This window comes from Barbus barbus, assembly GCF_936440315.1.
Source record: "Barbus barbus genome assembly, chromosome: 15".
Taxonomy (NCBI): Eukaryota; Metazoa; Chordata; class Actinopteri; order Cypriniformes; family Cyprinidae; genus Barbus; species Barbus barbus.
In genome coordinates, this window is record NC_136743.1 from 14,557,257 (window position 1) to 14,576,778 (window position 19,522).

At 36.3% G+C, this 19,522-nt stretch overlaps 3 protein-coding genes across 3 annotated transcripts; 1 reads left to right on the forward strand and 2 right to left on the reverse strand.

Annotated features, from left to right (window-relative positions):
- Positions 1-465: 465 nt before the first annotated feature.
- LOC306880826 (ATP synthase subunit C lysine N-methyltransferase-like) lies at positions 466-6,120 on the reverse strand. The gene is made up of 5 exons (XM_079434599.1): positions 5,906-6,120; positions 5,434-5,770; positions 5,140-5,277; positions 4,952-5,002; positions 466-3,282 (listed from the first exon to the last, which is right to left on the reverse strand). Exons 2-5 carry the CDS (start codon positions 5,716-5,718, stop codon positions 3,079-3,081), a joined length of 678 nt encoding a protein of 225 aa, XP_079290725.1. The 5' UTR covers positions 5,719-5,770; positions 5,906-6,120; the 3' UTR covers positions 466-3,078.
- A 314-nt stretch (positions 6,121-6,434) lies between these two features.
- Positions 6,435-14,162, reverse strand: LOC306880821 (neuropilin and tolloid-like protein 1). The gene is made up of 9 exons (XM_079434594.1): positions 13,934-14,162; positions 13,086-13,151; positions 12,836-12,970; positions 12,510-12,758; positions 9,379-9,420; positions 9,162-9,289; positions 8,783-9,011; positions 8,448-8,561; positions 6,435-7,668 (listed from the first exon to the last, which is right to left on the reverse strand). The coding sequence occupies exons 1-9, from the start codon at positions 13,959-13,961 to the stop codon at positions 7,085-7,087; spliced, it is 1,575 nt and encodes a 524-aa protein (XP_079290720.1). The 5' UTR covers positions 13,962-14,162; the 3' UTR covers positions 6,435-7,084.
- Positions 14,163-15,982: 1,820 nt separating this feature from the next.
- LOC306881262 (cerebellin-2-like) lies at positions 15,983-19,159 on the forward strand. The gene is made up of 3 exons (XM_079435270.1): positions 15,983-16,369; positions 16,493-16,612; positions 17,321-19,159. The coding sequence occupies exons 1-3, from the start codon at positions 16,067-16,069 to the stop codon at positions 17,516-17,518; spliced, it is 621 nt and encodes a 206-aa protein (XP_079291396.1). The 5' UTR covers positions 15,983-16,066; the 3' UTR covers positions 17,519-19,159.
- Positions 19,160-19,522: the final 363 nt, after the last annotated feature.

A 19,522-nucleotide genomic window follows, 5' to 3' on the forward strand; every position in this document is an offset into this window, starting at 1 on the left:
ACAGCTCGATGCATCATGTTAGCATATTTTTATTTAAGATCTAATCATTATTATTTTTTAAAGTCAAGAATACAATACGAATGCATCATGGTATATGGCAGTTTACTATGAACGGCACAATGCCAGCATTAAATACTGGAGGCAGTTTTTGTGGTGTGCATGTGTGTTAAGGGGGTGAGGCATGGGACTTTGAATCTTGTGACACCTGGGCATGTGCAAATACACATACACACCTTTTCCTATTAGGGATATTGACTTTTTATTGGCCTCATGTTTTGTAGGTAACATTTTTGTATGAGGATATGGTCTCCACAATGCAAATAAGTTGATTTGGTGGTGTGTAAGGCTCTGAAAGGCTAAATGGTGAATGGGATTTATTTTTGTAATGGAAATTAAGTTAAGGTTTTAATGTGGTTTTAAGGTTCATATATGCATGCATCTTTTATCAGTATGAGATATACTTTTTATAATAAATGTGACATATTACTTAATTTATTACAGGAATGATGTAGGATTATTTACATAACATATATATTCTTCCCTATGAGTACTTAAGATATACTTTTACTAAATAAAAATAAATATATTGAAGAAGCTTTAAGGCCTGTTCACACCAAGGATGATCACTATACAGATAACAATAGGTCTAAAAATCTTTCTCAGCTGTAGTTTTATATATTTTAGGTTCATTGCATGTAAAGTAAAACATTTTAAAAGTTTTTTGTTTTAATTTTGATGATTAGAGCTTACTGCTCATGAAAGTCAAAAAGCAGTATATCAAAATATTAGAATATTTACATTTGAGTTTCAATTAATTACCATCCCTACAGTATAAATTCTTGTCATCTCGTTCTTTGAAACCACAATAATGGAGATAATGGTCCAGAAGACGATGATTGACACCCTCCACAAAGAGGGTAAGTCACAGAGGGTCATTACTGAAAGGTGTGGCTGTTTACAGAGTGCTGTATCAAAGCATATTAAATGTGAAGTTGACTGGAAGGAAGAAATTGGGTAGGAAAAGGTGCACAAGCAGCAGGGATGACTGCAAGCTTGAGAATACTGTCAAGAAAAGCTGATTCAAACACTTGGGGGAGCTTCACAAGGAGTGGACTGAAGCTGGAGTCGGTGCATCAAGAGTCACCACGCTCAGACGTCTTCAGGAAAAGGGCTACCAAGCCACTTCTGAACCAGAGACAACGTCATAAGCGTCTTACCTGGGCTGTGGAGAAAAAGAACTGGACTGTTGCTCAGTGGTCCAAAGTCCTCTTTTCAGATGAAAGTAAATTTTGCATTTCATTTGGAAATCCAGGTCCCAGAGTTTGGAGGAAGAGTGGAGAGGCACAGAATCCAAGCTGCTTGAAGTCAAAGTTTCCACAGTCAGTGATGATTTGGGCTGCCATGTCATCTGCTGGTGTTGGTCCACTGTATTTTCTGAAGTCCACAGTCAACGCAGCCATCTACCAGGAAATTTTAGAGCACTTCATGCTTCCTTCTGCTGACAAGCTTTATGGAGATGCTGATTTCATTTTCCAGCAGGACTTGGCACCTGCCCACACTGCCAAAGGTACCAAAAGCTGGTTCAATGACCATGGTGTTACTGTGCTTGATTGGCCAGCAAACTCGCCTGACCTGAACCTGTCAAGAGGAAGATGAGAGACACCAGACCCAACAATGCAGATGACCTGAAGGCCGCTATCAAAGCAACCTGGGCTTCCATTACACCTGAGCAGTGCCACAGGCTGATTGCCTCGATGCCGCGCCGCATTGATGCAGTAATTCATGCAAAAGGAGGCCCAGCCAAGTATTGAGTGCATAGAAATTAACATACTTTTCAGAAGCTTGACATTTCTGTTTAAAATATCCTTTTTTTTATTGATCTTATGTGATAATAACATTTTCTGAGACACTGAATTTTGGGTTTTCATTATCTGTGAAAGTAGCCATAATCATCAAAATTTCAAGAAACAAAGGCTTGAAATATTTCACTCTACGTGTAATGAAACTTTCTGAAATGAGTGACAAAAAATATTGACCTTTTTCATGATATTAAAATTTTTTGAGATGTACCTGTATTGTTATCTTCAGTTTTGGGGGTAGCGCATTACAAGTAACGCGAGTTACGTAATAATATTACTTTTTTCAAGTAACTAGTGAAGTAACGCATTACTTTTTAATTTACAAGAAAATATCTGAGTTACTTATTCAAAAAAGTAACGCCAGTTATTTTTTCCCATTTATTGACTGACAGTGCACTGTGAACATGCTGTTACTGTAGTCCTATACTAAATGTTAATGTGCATTAATTCATCCCACTTGCAAAAAAACAGATTTGGTATTCATCAAAATAAATTAAAATGCAAACTCAGAATATGATGCAAACCTGCAGTAATTAAATGTTAAACAACACAAATGTATCTAATCCCATTTTATTAACCAATGTCTTTGCTGCTGACCTTTGATGATCCAGTTCAACCATACTAATAAGCAAAAATGACTTTAGATAAACTAACAATTGTGCTTCATTGTTTTTTTTATTGCTGAAGAGTGTTGAACCTTCTTCTCCTGCGTTCTACTTTACAGACGTGAATTTACTTTTCCTTCTGCCTGAGGTTTATTCATCACACTTTTTGGTGTGAAAGGACTTTTACATTTGCTATAATTAGAACTTCTTGTATTAAAAACAATCAAGCCCTGCTCATTTTTAAAAAGTAACGCATAATTAATTAGTTACATAATTAGTTACTTTTTAGGGAGTAACGCAATATTGTAATGCATTACTTTTAAAAGTAACTTTCCCCAACACTGGTAATCTTTATAGTTATTGTTCTTGGTGTGAACAGGTCTTTAAACAAGAACATGAAATATTTTTTATCAGGATATGATCACTCCACATTTCTGAGAAAATATACATAAAACCCTTTTCTTTGTCATATAATACAAATGCAGAAAAAACCCGCCAGGGATATTTAATTAGGAGCAGAAGGCAGCCAAATTAGACTATGATTTTCAAACTTCCATGAGAGAGACAAAATGTTTGTCAATATTATAAAGAAATAAATGTTTCTTTAAAGAAACTTAGTTTGTCATTAGTTCTTGTCTTTCACTGTTTTTATCATTTCTGATGGGAGGTTTGAATGTCTTGGCATTATAAACCCAAACAGTATCAATTCCCTCTCCAGCAACATCATCAGGAGTCCAAGTGGGAAATGGAAAGCGACAAGCTACTACTTTGGCTGAACTCTGGAGCTCTGTTTGGAGCTTGACTTCAAGCTGCACCATCTGTGGAGAAAACAACAATAATGTCTGTCAGATTGTAAAAAATATTGTATGTACACATGTACAGTGCTGCTTGAAAGTTTGTGAACCCTTTAGAATTTTCTATATTTTTGCATAAATATGACCCAAAACGTCATCAGATTTTTGCACAAGTCCTGAAAGTAGACAAAGAGAACCCAATCAAACAAATGAGACAAAAAAATATTTGTCATTTATTTATTCAGGAAAATGATCCAACATTGCATATCTGTGAGTGGAAAAAGTATGTGAATCTCTTGGATTAGCAGTTAATTTCAAGGCGAAATTAGAGTCCATCTGTGCAGAGGTGTTTTCAGTCAGTGCAATAACTATCAAATGTCAGTACATTACCTGTTTTATTCAAAGAACAGGGATCTATCAAAGTCTGATCATGTGTGTGGAAGTGAATCATGTCACGAACAAGGGAGATTACTGAGGACCTCGGAAAAAGAGTTGATGTTGCTCATCAGGCTAGAAAAGGTTACAAAACCATCTCTAAAGAGTTTGGACTCCACAAATCCACAGTCAGACAGATTGTGTAAAAATGGAGGAAATTCAAGACCACTGTTACCTTCCCGAGAAGTTGGCGTCCAACAAAGATCACTTCAAAGCAGAACGTGTAATAGTCTGCGAGGTTGCAAAAGTTCCCAGCGTTACTTCTAAGCACCTAACGCCTTACTCACATTGGCTAATGTTACTGTTCATGAGCCCACCATCAGAAGAACAATGAGAAACCATGGTGTGCATGGCAGAGCTGCAAGAAGAAAGCCACTGTTCTCCAAAAAGAAAATTGCTAGCTAAAGATCATGTGGATTAGCCAGAGGACTATTGGAGAAAGGTTTAATGGATGGATGAAACCAAAATAGAACTTATTGGTTTAAATGAGAAGCTATTATGTTCGGAGAGAAAAAACACGCTGCATTCCAGCTTAAGAATCTTATCCCATCTGTGAAACATGGTGGTGGTAGTATCATGGCTTGGGCCTGTTTTGCTGCATCTTGGCCAGGACAGCCTACCATCATTGATGGAACAATGAATTCTGAATTAAACCAGCAAATTCTAAAGGAAACCGTCAGGACATCTGTTTGAGAACAGAGTCTCAAGAGAACGTGGGACATGCAGTAAAACAACAACCACAAGCACACGAGTCATTCTACCAAAGAATGGTTAAAGAAGAACAAAGTTAATGTTTTGGAATGGTCAAAGTCTAGACCTTAATACAATTAAAATGTTGTGGAAGGACCAGCAAGTAGTTCACAGGAGGAAACCCACCAACATCACAGAGTTTAAGTGGTTAAGCACTAAGGAATGGGCTAAAACTCCTACATGTTATTGTGCAGGACTGATCAGCATTTACAAGAAACTTTACCTTCAGTTACTGCAGCAAAAGGGGGTCACACCAGATACTGAAAGCAACGATTCACATACTTTTGCCACAAACAGGTATGTAACACTGGATCATTTTTCTCAATAAATAAATGACAAAGAAAATATATTTCTCTCACTTGTTTGATTCGGTTATCTTTGTCTTCAGGACTTATATGAAAATCTGATGACGTTTTGGGTCATATTTATGCAGAAATATAGAAAATTCTAAAGGTTTCACAATCTTTCAAGCAGCACTGTATATACACAATTAGTCAGAAGAGCTTACCATTTGAGGAACGCCAAAGATGACCACATTGGAGTACTCTGAAAAACTGACCTATGAAAGAAAGGACAAATTATACTTCTAACACATGTGGCATGATTACATACAGATTGTATTGATCTGTAAATACTTAATTTAGGTACAAATATAATGGACGATCCACATTTAGATGATGATTGACCTGTCCTCACCTTCCACAGGTCAGAAATATAAAAAGATGTGCTGTGATGAACACCTTCCCTCCAGGCTTTGTAACGGGAGTACCAGACCAACCATGGGTTCAGCTCAAAGCCAACTGCCTTGAAACCACTTTTTGCAGCAGCGATAACCTAGATCAAACCAGAAACAGATTAACACACTGTGATCATCTAACATCAATAATGTTACGCAGTTGTATTGTAATACTGATATATACCACAGCGTTGAATTATTTTTATTAATATACTAGTATTTACATGGTACTGTTTCAAAATAAGGAAACTCACTATCCGTCCATCTCCGCTGCCGATATCCACTAGAGACCCTGATCTAGTTTTCAAAACCTTGAGAACGTTTTCGATTTGAGTCCTTGTTGCAGGTACAAATGGGAGACAAACTTTCCTCAGTGCTGGTGCAACAAACGGTCCGGTCACTGCATACAGAGCGACCAATGACCCTCCGACCACACAAGTTGCAATAATACCGAGTCGTTTTTTAAAAGCACCGACACCAGCTGATCCCTGCTTATAAGTCTCTGTGGAGGGATTTGATTCTATGCCAAAGTCAGACATCCTAAATGAATTTAGAGGGACTCGTTAACTGACCTCCTGCCCAATGACAGATCTGCAAAAGACATCAGGTATGCAAGTAAGTTAATCAGCCAGACATTTAAATAAATCAACGGCATAATCATGTCAACATAAATACTGTCTATATATTCTATAGATATATATTATAAAACAACCACAGAACGTTTACATTTTTCACGAGACGAGAGAATCGGTGCATCTCCTTATTTGTCCGACGGCAGACTGAAGCGTCAGTGGTTCCGCTCTCTTTCACTTACAGACGGATATACAAATACTATTTCATGAGATAATAAAAATGATTTGAAGAAACCTAACGAGATTTATAGCCTGTTAATCAACTGTCTTTTTAAACAGTGGTGAAAGTTTATCCACTGCAATTACTTTAATATACCAGAGGGAGGCACTATTACGCGGATGTACTCACAAACCCCAATGTGTGCGCTCATTACGCATCTCTGAATGCTGCTGTTTTTCAACTTTAAATGACAGATGTAATAAAAACAGTACTTTTATAGTATTTAAATGTTATTATAACGAGGTTGGCAATATTAGAAATGTCCACATGCCTAGAACCAATCTAAATGTTACCAATAAGCAAGGAAAGAGGATGTAATCTAATAGAAAGGCACGTTTTTTTAAAGATAGTTTTTGTTCTTCATGACGTTTTATAATAAAAATGCAATAAAATGAGACAGCATAACAACTTGTTTGTAATTTTATCAGTAATGTGATATGAGAATGAAGACTGGCGCATGAAGGGTAACAAAAGTATAAAAGAAGCACCAATTTTCTCACATAGGCATAAAAGCAATGAAAATACAAATAAATTAATTCACAAGTAAAACAAAATTAAATTAAACCACACAGCTCAAGGAAAGAGAGGAGCCTGTCCCACATTACAAAACACAAAGGTGAAAATAGCCATAGCAGTAATGACATGTTTTTATGTGATGTTTTAACTAATACCCACACCAAACAGCATGAATCAAAATATTTACATCAAACTTGTGCAATGATTGAGTGTCCTAATATCATTTCTCAATATTAGGATTAAAACAAAAGTGCATAACAGTCATGAAATTATATGGACTACAGCCTAGGACTAGTCATATACAAAACAGGATAAGAAAACTGACAGGAATACAGTTTTATGGTTCACATGTCCATTTAATGCACCCCGGTTTTTGATCCATAATCCTTTATGGATACAAAACGGTGAAAATGGAGTGACTAGACAATGAAATTTTGTCTGTCAACAAACATAATAAACAAGTGCATGACTAGGACAAAAAGGACAATAAAGAAAGTAATCTATTCAAAAAGCTGAGCTGACGTGCATGGAAAACCATCAAAAGTCATTGGATACTGACCGATGCACAGTTCTGTCCATTGCAGCTCGCCCACGGCTGGTGATGGGCCTATCATAAACTTCATCATCCAGGTCGCACTCTTCAGCCCCATCGTGCGAGTAGCTGTGCTTCATCACTAGGATATTCCTGCGGCCAGTAGGGGTGGCTTGCAGAGGAAATGGAGGTTGTATGGTTGGCTCCATCTCTGAGAGAATAGCTGCAGCATCTCGCAGGCTGAGATCGCTGCGGCTGCCTCGAGTGCTGGACACCTGGGAGCCACAGTGGTGGCCGTGGATGCATTTGGAGGAGGTGCGCTGCAGTTTGGGGAAGTCTTCAGGTAAAACATCATCATCGGATGAGGTTGCTTGCCGTAACGTGCACAGCTCATAGTGTGGGGGTTCAAAGGCCTCGTGCAGCAATGTGGGGTCGAATTCATCTCTGCGGATTATGTACTTCTTCCGTGGCTGTTTTATTTGAATGATTATTGACACGGTGAGCAGGATAATCACCACTCCGCAGGTCACGCCTATAATGGTCACATTAGTGTTGTCGAGACCGTCCAGGATAGTGTCTTTTCTTTTCTCTGTGTGAAAGGAGCATAAACATGGCATGTGGCACATTGTTTTAAATTAAGAAAAAAACCCTACTGTTTAAAAGTTTTGAAATGCGTCTCTTATGTTTGCCAATACTGCATATATTTGATCAAAAATACAGTACACATGAAAAATTAATTTACTTCTGTGATGGCAAAGCTAAATTTTCAGCAGCCATTACTCCAGTCTTCAGTGCCACATGATCCTTCAGAAATCATTCTAATATGCTGATTTGGTGCTCAAGAAACATTTCGTTGTAATATCAATGTTGAAGGCAGTTGTGCTGCTTAATATTTTTATAGAATCCATGATACGTTCAAAATATAAATCTTTTGTATCCTTATAAATCTTTATCTTGATCAAATGAATTTATCCTTGCTGAAAAATAAGGATACAATCAATTATACAAAAGTAATAATAAGAGTGAATAAAAAAGATTTCTTTCAAAAATGTGAACAGTAGTTTACATGCACATGAAATGTTTACTCAAAAATGATAATTCTCTTATCATTTACGTATACAACTTTCTTGTCTTCTGTGGAACGCACAAAAAAGGATCATTTGACAAATGTATCTGTGTCTGTGTCCATGCAATGAAAGTAAATTGGGGTCAACTGGATGGACAAAAACACGGATACTTTTTTCAAAGTGTTCCACATAAGAAAGAAAATCAGACAGTTAGTCATGACTTGAGGTGAATAAATGATGACAGCATCAATAATACTATTATTTTTTTATTTATATTTTATGTGAATATGTGACTATTTACCTTTGCAACCATTCTCATCCCAAGGATAGACGCAGTTTTGGATACCATTGCACACCAGTGTGTGGTTAATACACATGTTGCTATGGCAGAAGAAAGAGTCTCCTTCACATGGAGCTGAAGAGCAGACCAAAATGATAATAATTATAGAAGAAACCACATGAAACACTACCATATCATGCACCTAAAACTGCTGAAATGACTCACTACAGTACTAATAATGTGTTAGTCCAAATATGCTGTTAAAATAAGAGGTAAATCAAGACTTTACAGCTAGAAAGAAATCTATATGTGCTACTGAAATGTGTTAAGATTAAAAAAACGATGGAATGACTCACGCTCGTGGAAGGTGGTGAAGAGGATCCGAAACCGGCTCCTGCGGCTGGTCTCATCGGCCCACATGCGAATCACACCTAATGAAGTCAGCAGCATCACGTCATTGGCCACCGTGCTGCAGAATTTATTCTTCAGGTGTTCCACCGAGCTGCTCCCATCATACACTGCCACAAAGTTACGCTTGCACTCGTTTGAGTTCTGCATCTCATAATCCAGGAAACGCAAATAGATCTGTACAAGAAGAGACATATTTATATCAGTGTTTTTAGGAGATCTTTGTATACTTATTCATATTTTTAGGCCCCTACATAGTGGAAAGTAACAAGATCAGCCCTAGGCCACCATGTTGGGCTTCAATTTCAGTTGTGAATGGAGTTTTACCTTCGAGCCAGGAGGAGCTCTTATGAACCACCTGCAGTCTACAGCCTCTGTCTGCAACGCTTTGCCCTCTTTCGTAACCATTACTGACTCCACAATCCCCTCTGGCCCGCTCATCTCAAATTCACAAACTACAACATGAAAGCACAGTAATGTATCATTGTGAAGTGGTTTTTATGCAGAGGAGATCAATTACATTAAACAAAAACACTTCACTCACTAGGAAGAGGTGGTCGAACTCCAAGGTCTTTGAAATCAGGATCTGCAAAACAGGCAGAGGAGAGTGAGTGATTAAGGACTTTATAAGGCTTGAATCTGTTTAGTTTACAAGGTCATATAACCCACTAACACATTAATGATTTCATATTCACATAAGCGACATAAAATATTGTCCTAAATATCAAAAGGGTTGACTTCCTGCTGTTGAAAAGACAGATCAATGTGAATTTAAAGGCTGGTGTGTGCAATGCTGTTTACCATCAAAAAGCACTGATTACCCAAAATTAGCTTTCTGCGGAAGTTGGTTTTGGAAAGTAAGTCATGCCAGTGAGGACACCAGCATACAAAACAGTGTATATACAGTACACTACTGTCCAAATGTTTGGAGTCAGTAAGACTTTTATTAAGGAAGGACACATTAAGCTGATCAAACATGACAGCAAAGACATTTGTAATGTTAAAATTTTTTTTTTAAATAAATGCTGTTCTTTTTAACTTTCTATTCATCAAAGAATCCTGAAAAAAATGAATCATGGTTTCATTTTCAGCAGCAGAACTATTTTCAGCATTGATAATAATTACAAATGTTTCTTGAGCAACAAATCAGCATAGTATGATTTCTGAAGGATTGTGTGGCACTGAAGACTGGAGTAATGATGCTGTAAATTCTGTTTTTCCATCACAGGATTAAATTACATTTTAAAACATATTGAAATAGAAAACAGTTATTTTGTTATAAAAAATATTTCAATATTTTTGTAATAAATAAAAAGAGAGACTTTTTCCAAAACATTAAAAAGTATTACAGATCCCAAACCTCTTAACAGTAGTGTATAGACTGCATTATTTCTTCCTAAGAACATAGGAAATAAAAACAGATGAAAATTTAATTTGACTGATGGCGTCAAAGACAAACACAAACACAGACAAATAAATCACATGGTTTACTTTTCTCCCTGACCTTGAGGAACTTCTGTCCCAGCACAATCATTTATGTTTTTTTTTACCATAATAACTGAAACACATAGGATTAGGGAATGAGAATGATGTCCTAAAGCTTGAGTCATGATTGTACATGGATTAATAATCCCTGCACCAGCATCACACAGATTAGGCTGCCCAGTGTGACAGGAATCAAAGTAACAAGATGTAGGTGTGTTTACAGGAGCCTGTTTGAATTTCTTTTATTTATGCACAGAATTTCAGGCTTGAACAGGTAACAGGCTCTGGCCAGTTTATCATATCTAATTTATCATTTCCAAAAAAATTCACCACAATATTTCTTTAGAGTTTCAATCTAAAATCATTCAGGGATTCGCAGTAATCCTCTCGTGTTTTCTTACCTCTGGTACAGCTTGGCTAAGATTATTTTGTATGTTGATGTAACAGGACGCATGGATGTAGGTCTCTAATAAATATCTGATTTATGATGTGCAGAATGATATTTTACAGTGTTTCAGATTAACAAAAAGAAAACAGATTGGAATGCATAGTGCAGCATAAAAAAAACATATTTTTTTTGTAATATAAGCATTCATTACATCTCTTGGTGGTTACAAATGTAATTTTTCTTTTAAGATGTGAAAATTTTTTATAAATTAATAAATAAACAAATAACCATTTTGGTAGTGTGTAGTGTGTAGACATTATATCGGTGATGTATGTATTTTGTGTGCTTCCTTCATTAAAGGGTTGTCAATTCACAGGACAGATATGTGATTGCTGGTCCTCTCCTCTTATGGCCCTGCTTCATTACCAAAATCTGAAGACTGGATTTAGCTTTGAGAGGAGATTAGCACTGCTGTTCAGTGTTTATTAGGCAGCAGTAATGAACACTGGAGTAATCAATCAGAATTTAAGTAACATTATATAATCAGGAACACCAGCCAACTGTAGAAAAGACAGACTGTCTTAAACCACAGTCAAAAACACTCATTTCCATTTTCACTTTGGTTATTCAGTGAATGATGTAAAATATGGATTCAAAAATATCTAGACAAAAGACCCATGACACTTTGCAACCCAATAATGCATAAAGCAAAAATATTTTGGCCATCCCATAGATTTGCAATAGGATTTGACGAAGCTGAAGTAGGAGGACAGAGCTCAGGACATGGAGCAGGCTGAGTGTGCTCCTCTGAAGACAAGCTTTCATTAACTGGGATCAGAGACATCACAAACCTCCCCCACTCAGCTGCTGCATGTGTGCCTGCACTACAAATGTAGGGCCATCTGACCTGAGCACAGAACACAGCATTTACCAAAACACGGAGGATCTTACTAAGAATAAACCAACTGTACTTCTGTCAGGACCACTATCGTCAAAATGATAGCTACTCAGCATAAAGTTTGGTTTGGCGGTATGGTTCTGTTCTGGGCAAAACTCCCTGTCCATCCATGCAGCCTGTCATGAATGAGCAGGGAGAGCAGCAATAATAATAATAATAACCCCCCAATGGTTAACAGAACAGAACAAAGCAGATATCATTGATGTACTCAATGATATTTAAGTGTAACATTATTCAAGAAGTCTGATTCAGCAAGTAAAATCAGAAAGCCAAGTCCTGACTGTGCGAAAGGAGGAGTTGGGGATGGAGGAGGGTAATTTGCTCCTGAGCAAGCGGGAAAAGCTGCCGATTCATACTGAATAGAGCTTATATAGGAATGCCGCAATAGGTGTCGTATTCCTCTAGGTAGATGTGATCGGCTGAGAATCAGCTGATGCAAGCTTGACTCACGTGACCTGCCAGAATTAACGCTAACGCTCGATTAAACCAATATTATAACTACATTTTGTTTCCAAATAAATGCAGTGCGTTTAAAGGTTTGAGACTACAGAATATGCTATATTGCTATTTAAACCTGTAACATTTTAAACATTTTAAAGCCAAGAAACTTCTAGATGTAAGGTGAATAAGACACATTTTAGATTCTGCATCCAGGTCACTAATTAAATAAAATTTGTGACACTGATGATCATTTGGACAATCAGATGCTTTTCCATTGAAGCACAAGACCCTCGAATTATGCTGGACGTGATCATCAGGTTGCATAAACTTGCATAAAGAAACTGATAAATAATTGGTGGATACAGACAAATGCGTATACTGATGACAAAAGCACCACTCTTACCTTGAGTGAAATTGTACCGAGCTGAAAATCCAGTAGCTTCTAGTTCACCATCTGCCACAAATTTTATCCAAAGGTATCGGCCGCTGGACCTAACATAGGTCGGGCTCTCTTGTCCACAGTAGCGGCCCATAATAGGAGAAAAGCTGAAGGGGCCATCTCTAACTTCAATGTGGTCAAACTTACACTCCCACGATGGCTCAATGGCATACTTTTCATCAAAATACAGGTCAATGCATTGCCTTGGAGAAGCTATGACATAATTAAAACCTCTAGTTAGATATGCAGATGTTACTAATTAAAAATGGTCAAAATGGTAGCTCGCTAACCTTCAATTATGTAAATGCATTCTCTGTCAGGAGGATATTTTTGAGGATAGTTAGGAGATGTAAAAAGCCCTCCGTCAGGTTCTTTGACCCAAGCACCACACAACCCTGCCGGTGTCACACCTGAGTTGTTTTTAACTGAAGAGACAAAGCATTTATTTTGTAAAAGATATATATAAAACAAATCCATACTACTTTTGCATCCCAATGCCCTTCTTGCTTAAGAGTTAATTTGTTAATGAGAGATAATTACCTATAGCTTTCTTTGGTGGTGCTGTTGGTGCTCCAGAAAATCCAAGATTGACAAGACTTGCAACAACTGCAAAAAATGAATAATGATCTGAGACAAGAATAGTGTTAATGCAGTTCTCAAATGTGACCCTGAACCACAAAACCAGTCATAATTAGCACGGGTATATTTGTAGCAATAGTCAACAATACATTGTATGGGTAAAACTTATTGATTTTTCTTTTATGCCAAAAATCATTCGAATATTAAGTAAAAGATCATGTTCCATGAAGATATTTAGCAAATTTCCTACCGAGAATATATAAAAACTTAATTTTTGATTAGTAATATGCATTGCTAAGGACTTAAGTTGGACAACTTTAAAGGTGAATTTCTCAATATTTAGATTTTTTTTTCTGCACCCTCAGATTTTCAAATAGTTGTGTCTCGACCAAATATTGTCCTAACAAATCATACATTAATGGAAAGCTTATTTATTCAGCTTTTAGATGATGTATAAATCTCTGTCATAGAATTGACCCTTATGACTGGTTTTGTGGTCCAGGGTCACAAATGTTCAATGTAGCCTACAGTATAGCCTACTCTGTATTGCGTTTATAACCTAATCAATCTATCTATGCTTTTTGCAACTTTATCAGCACTATTATAAGTGCATGTTTACATGTTCTATGCCACATTATAGTGATATAGGCGAACATGCGAACAGAATAACACATTAAATAGGAATATGGCTTAGATTTAAAGGAAACCATGTATGTATTGTTCTCAAGAGGTTACTCGGTCGATGACAATATAATGAAACAATGTATTTATGTTCGTTTCCATAAACTCGCGCATTGTTATTTACTCACCAACAAGCAGTTTCACCCGCGGCACCATGATTCAACATGAAACTGAGATAAAATATAACTACGATATAATGCAGTCCGTCTTTAGAAGAAGCTGCTTAAAGAACGCAATCCAAATTGTGTGAGATTCATCGCACAAATTGTTGCCGCTATTCCCCGAACTCAGGGTGTAGTTGAAGACTTGTTTGATGGCACAGGTTGAACACTTCTGCGTAATCCGCCTCAGTGCACTGAAGACCCGCGGACGCGAAGAGTGGATTAACACGATCCCTTCATATTTGGCCAGAATATTCTATATGCGATACCCTGCCTCAGATGAAGTTTGTCAAGGTGATGTTAACCCATGATTTGCTAATTGAGCATGATTAAACTAGCCTACTTGAAAAAAGCTATGGGACTAAATGAAAAGATTGAGCAAAATGTGAGTTGTGTGCTGAGTTCTATGGAGGAGCAAACCTGCATAAATTAAATATGAATGAATATATTAATGAATAAATAGATAAATAAATGTGATAATAGGAAAATGAATAAATTACTTGAATAGTTATTAGACTAGAAACCAACCATCCACTGGGTGTCATCACCCTAGGGTCTGATGTCGACGGTTCCAGACTCGAGGTCGACGATGCTGTGGGAGATCACATAAGTAGCTTCAACTTCCTGTTTTTATTTCTGGAACATATTTTAAATATTTCGGCACTAATGCGAATAACGTTAGGTGAAAATGACTCACAACTCTCCAGCTGATCTGCCACATCCCGTAGCAAACTGGACAACGAATTACTTCTTGCCGCCATTTCCTTTGAAAACTCTCAACTCTATCGACGCGTGAGCTCTCAACCAACGATGCACTGAAGCTACACAAGGACCACCTTCCTCATTTCCATGTTACACACGGAAAAGTAAAAATAAATGAATAAATAAATCTACAAATAAATGCATGTGGGAATAAATCATTCTAAAGAAAATGAATGCATAAATATATAAATACATCTAAAAATAAATGTATAAATAATATAAAAATACATTAAAAATAATTACAGAAAAAATAAAAGTAAAAAAATATGTTTAAAAATGTATAAATGTAGAAAAGAAGAAAATAAATTAAGGGGGGGAAATGAATTTTATTACAAATTAATCATATTTATTTATAAAGTCGTTTATTCATTTACCTATTGTCCTATTATCACATTTATTTATCTATCTATTCATTAATGTATTTATTTATTCATTCATTCGTTCATTCATATTTAATTTATGCAGGTTTGGTCCTCCATATAGTTCCAAGTAAACGATTAAATATATATATATATTTAGTAGCAAGCTACTTTGTCAAAGAATATGAGTGCATTGACTACACACAGTAAGGATAGACGCCATTTTTGGATAATTAAAACAAGGCTGTTAAGGATATCAGAATAGGCTGAAAGAAAAAGCAAAACGACTTGTTATATATCAACTTCCCAGTCTTTTGGACATATTTATGTTATGATTTAATTAACACAATTTTTGCATATGTGAATTCAAATTTAAAGTGCTAAATACTTAGCTAGTTTAAAGTCTTTTCATATAAAGTTATGCTTTAATATCTTTTCACAACCACTGGATGGTGCAATAGCACATCATATTAGTTTGTGAAACAGCTCAACGCCAAACAATGGGATGTCACCAGTGGACAGCCATTGACCTCTTACAGAACATCAATTTACATTACAGTTAATTTTACATCAATAAATGCAGAAGTTTATAAGAGTATAATAAGATCTTTACAGCATACTGAATACAATGCTATTAACTGTTCAATGGGGTTTGCTGGAATATCAAGTGACAGTTTATCCGTCTAAAGTTTAGATTTCAGGCTATTATGGTTATCAAAGCATCGATTAGTGATACATTTATTCTAATTATTAGTCTTTTTATTTATTATTTATTGCTTAGCTGTTATGCATACATTTTGCCTTTTAACTTTATAGTAGACTTTTGCGCAATGGGAACTTAAGCACATGGTAAAAATTCAGGGCGTTTTCAAATAAGGAGAGAGAGTGTGCATGTGAGAGAAAGAGAGGGGAGAGAGAGGGAGAGGTGCTTTCGTATTCACTGGTCTCCTAAGAGTGCTCGTTAGTATTTTTTGCTCAGATGTCTTCCACAGTCATGTTGAGAGCGAGGGAACCGGGATCTTTGGCCGTACTGGCCTCCACCCTTCTTCTGGGATTCGGCGTTGCGTTTTCCCTCGGACAGAATGACACAGAACCGCTAGTTTTGGAAGGAAAATGTCTAGTTGTGTGTGACTCGAACCCGTCCGCCGAGGGAGGAGTGACCTCGTCGTTTGGGATATCTGTCCGAGCTGCTGGTGCTAAAGTGGCTTTTTCTGCGGTCAGAGGAACTAACCATGAACCATCAGAAATGAGTAACAAGTCCATGACAATCTACTTTGATCAGGTCAGACCCTGCTTTCACATTTAGGCAACGCGTATCTGTGTGTTAAGTAGGCTTTAATATTTTTTCCCACGAAAACGTTTCCAAAAACATACGTTAACTAAGTGAACAAACACCTTTTTGCAGGTACTAGTGAACATTGGAAATCATTTCGATCTTAAGGCGAGTGTATTTCAAGCTCCTCGGCGAGGCATTTACAGCTTCAGCTTTCACGTTGTGAAGGTCTACAACCGACAGACAATTCAGGTGACAATTAATTTGACATTACCACTCATTCTTTACCTTAATAGTTACAATATGTTACAAGTTTCTTAGTACTAACTGAATATATATTAATATGTATTTAGGCTATTAGACATTTCTTTGCATTCCAACTGTAATCTTATCAGTAAGATTTTAATTAAACTGTATCATTCTGGCTAGTCATTTCATATGACAAATAAAAAAGAAATTGAGATGAAATATGTTACCCATACCATTTAGGATAGATATTTTCCTGTATACATTAAATAGCAATTTTCAAAGCTGAAATAGATGCCAATTGTGATAAGTAAATAATCGAATTGGAATAGGTGTCAATAACAACTGGAATTCATTAGCTAGTCACAAGAGAATATGAATATGTAAACCATAGATCCCCGTATAATTAAAATGGAAAGATTATTCCTTCTTATCAGTAAAAGAATAGTTAGTTTTCACTATTAGAACAGTGCCACATTATTATGTTGTAGTATGTATACTAGTTACTAATTGAATTTATGCTAGTCACCATATCAGAATAAGGACTATCTAATAAGTGTTTGCATCTAAAAGTGAAATGGAAATGATACTCGTCACTATTGCTTAATAGCAATTATAAATATATGTTAAAAACAGATACTATTTAGTGTAGTTTAGTTTAGATCTGGCTTGTTGTGATGCATGTGATCTCATCTTGTGTTTCCATGTCATTAGGTCAATCTGATGCATAATGAATACCCAATAATATCTGCATTTGCCGGTGATCAAGATGTGACCCGAGAGGCAGCAAGTAACGCCGTTCTGCTTCACCTGGAGCGTGAAGACAGACTCTATCTCAAACTGGAGAGAGGGAACCTCATGGGCGGGTGGAAGTACTCCACATTCTCTGGCTTTCTTGTTTTCCCTCTCTAATTGAATATAGCCCAGACTGAAGACCAAGGGACATTTCCATATCTGCTTTCAAAAATAAAGGTAGCAGAGAGAACATGGAATACATTAGCTTATTTTATTTATTGTTAGGATCTGAAGAAATGTATGTATGTATGTGCGTATGTGTATGTATGCATTTAAGTATTTGTGAGATTCAGAAGAAAGTAGGATACAATGTTTGGACTAATTGATGTCTGCATATTGCTTTGGGAAAGAGTGGTTTGTTATTGTCAATTATATTTTTGCATTCAGGTGCGTATTTTGCACGAAATGTGTTTTGTTCTGTGCTTGTCATTATATAAATTTGATGTTCAGTATGAGCGTAGTAAGTACAAAAACAGTAATTTCTCTTTAATCGTTGTCGTTTGGCTTAATGCATAGACAAGCAATGATATCTTGCATTTTTATATTACTTGAATGTAAATATACTTATGTCATAAACACAAGGAATGTATTTAAAAACTCTTTTAGGACTCGAGAAAGTTTTATTTTGCAAGAAGGGTATATAAAGGCATGGGGAAAGGAACATTTCATCATTTACTCACCCTTGTGTTGTTCTAAACCTGTATGAATTTTTTATTCTGTTAATTACAAAAGAAGATACTTTGAAGAATGTTGGCAACCAAACAGTTGCTGGTAGTCATTGACTTACAAAGTATGAGAAAAATACTATGGAAGTCAAAGGCTACCAGCAACCATTTCATTTCTGGGTGAACTGTCCCAAAATAGAGTGAAAGAAGAGACGAACTCAACGCTGTCCGTGGTGCTGAACAACAGCTGTCCATCAGAAATGGCAATCTTCTTCAGTACACATATGAATGATTATTAAATGCTTACATCAAAACAAGCAGTGCAACATTTATCAGTCACATTTGTTTTGGATACATGTGTCACCTACAATTGAGTACATCAGCATAGACCTTCGGTAGTTGGACTACATCTACAGATTCACATGGGGATTTTATAATCTTAAAAGTTGTATTTGAGAGTCATTGTGTAACAAGAGTGTAAACATATATAATATTAAAATATTAAGTTTCTGTGATTAAGTCTCTCAACGGGAGCAGTTTTAGGAAGGATGAAATTAACACCCGCCTACAGAGTTCAATATGTGCAAAAACTGGAAAGATGTAGACACCATGCAGATTTGTTGTCTCTCCATTTAGGGCAGGGCAGTGTGTTTCAAGATGCTGTCTTACACAACACTGAACTTTAAAGATTTAACATTTATAGCTTTATATATTTTTCAAAGCATGGCTGGGAAACGGGATGGAAATTAGATAATTTATTACCATGGGCACAATTAAAAACTGTGAAGACAGCATTATTTGGAGGTGAAATACAAATGTGATGAGGTATGAGAATGATGTGGGTGTTAAGTGTTAAACAGTGAAATATTCCTTCCAAGAGTAGAGTTTAAAAAGACGCTAGCACATATTTTCACTCGTCAAGACCATGTCACATTATGTTATATCATAGTGTGAGTTATTTCAGGGGGTAACCATTCATTATGTTAGATAATATTGTGCAATTTTATTTGATGTTTGATCACATGTTAAGACAAAAATGTGAATTTTTAAAAATGTATTCTAAAAAAATAAAAAATCCCTTGTCTCGCCACTGCATCATCTTCCTGTCATTTGAGTTGGCATAGAAGTAAGCATCGCCCAAAGGCTAAAAGCTGTCTCTTGCCTGTATCTGACCTTTCTTTTTCATAAAGAGGATTAAGAGTGAAAAGATGACTCAAAAGCACGTCGCTGCTAGGTCACTAAACATGACTTTGGTTTTGGGGAACAAAATGCAGAAAATATTTCTTTGCATAATTCTTTCATTTGTCCTTTAAGAACATAAATCTTGCTGCTAAAGTATATCAAACTCTTACTTTTAATATAAATATAAAGGTGAGTGCTACACACATTCTTTCGTCATTAGCAATATTTATCCTGCTCGTGTGTATAAACATGTCAGACTTTGAGGTCTCACCCC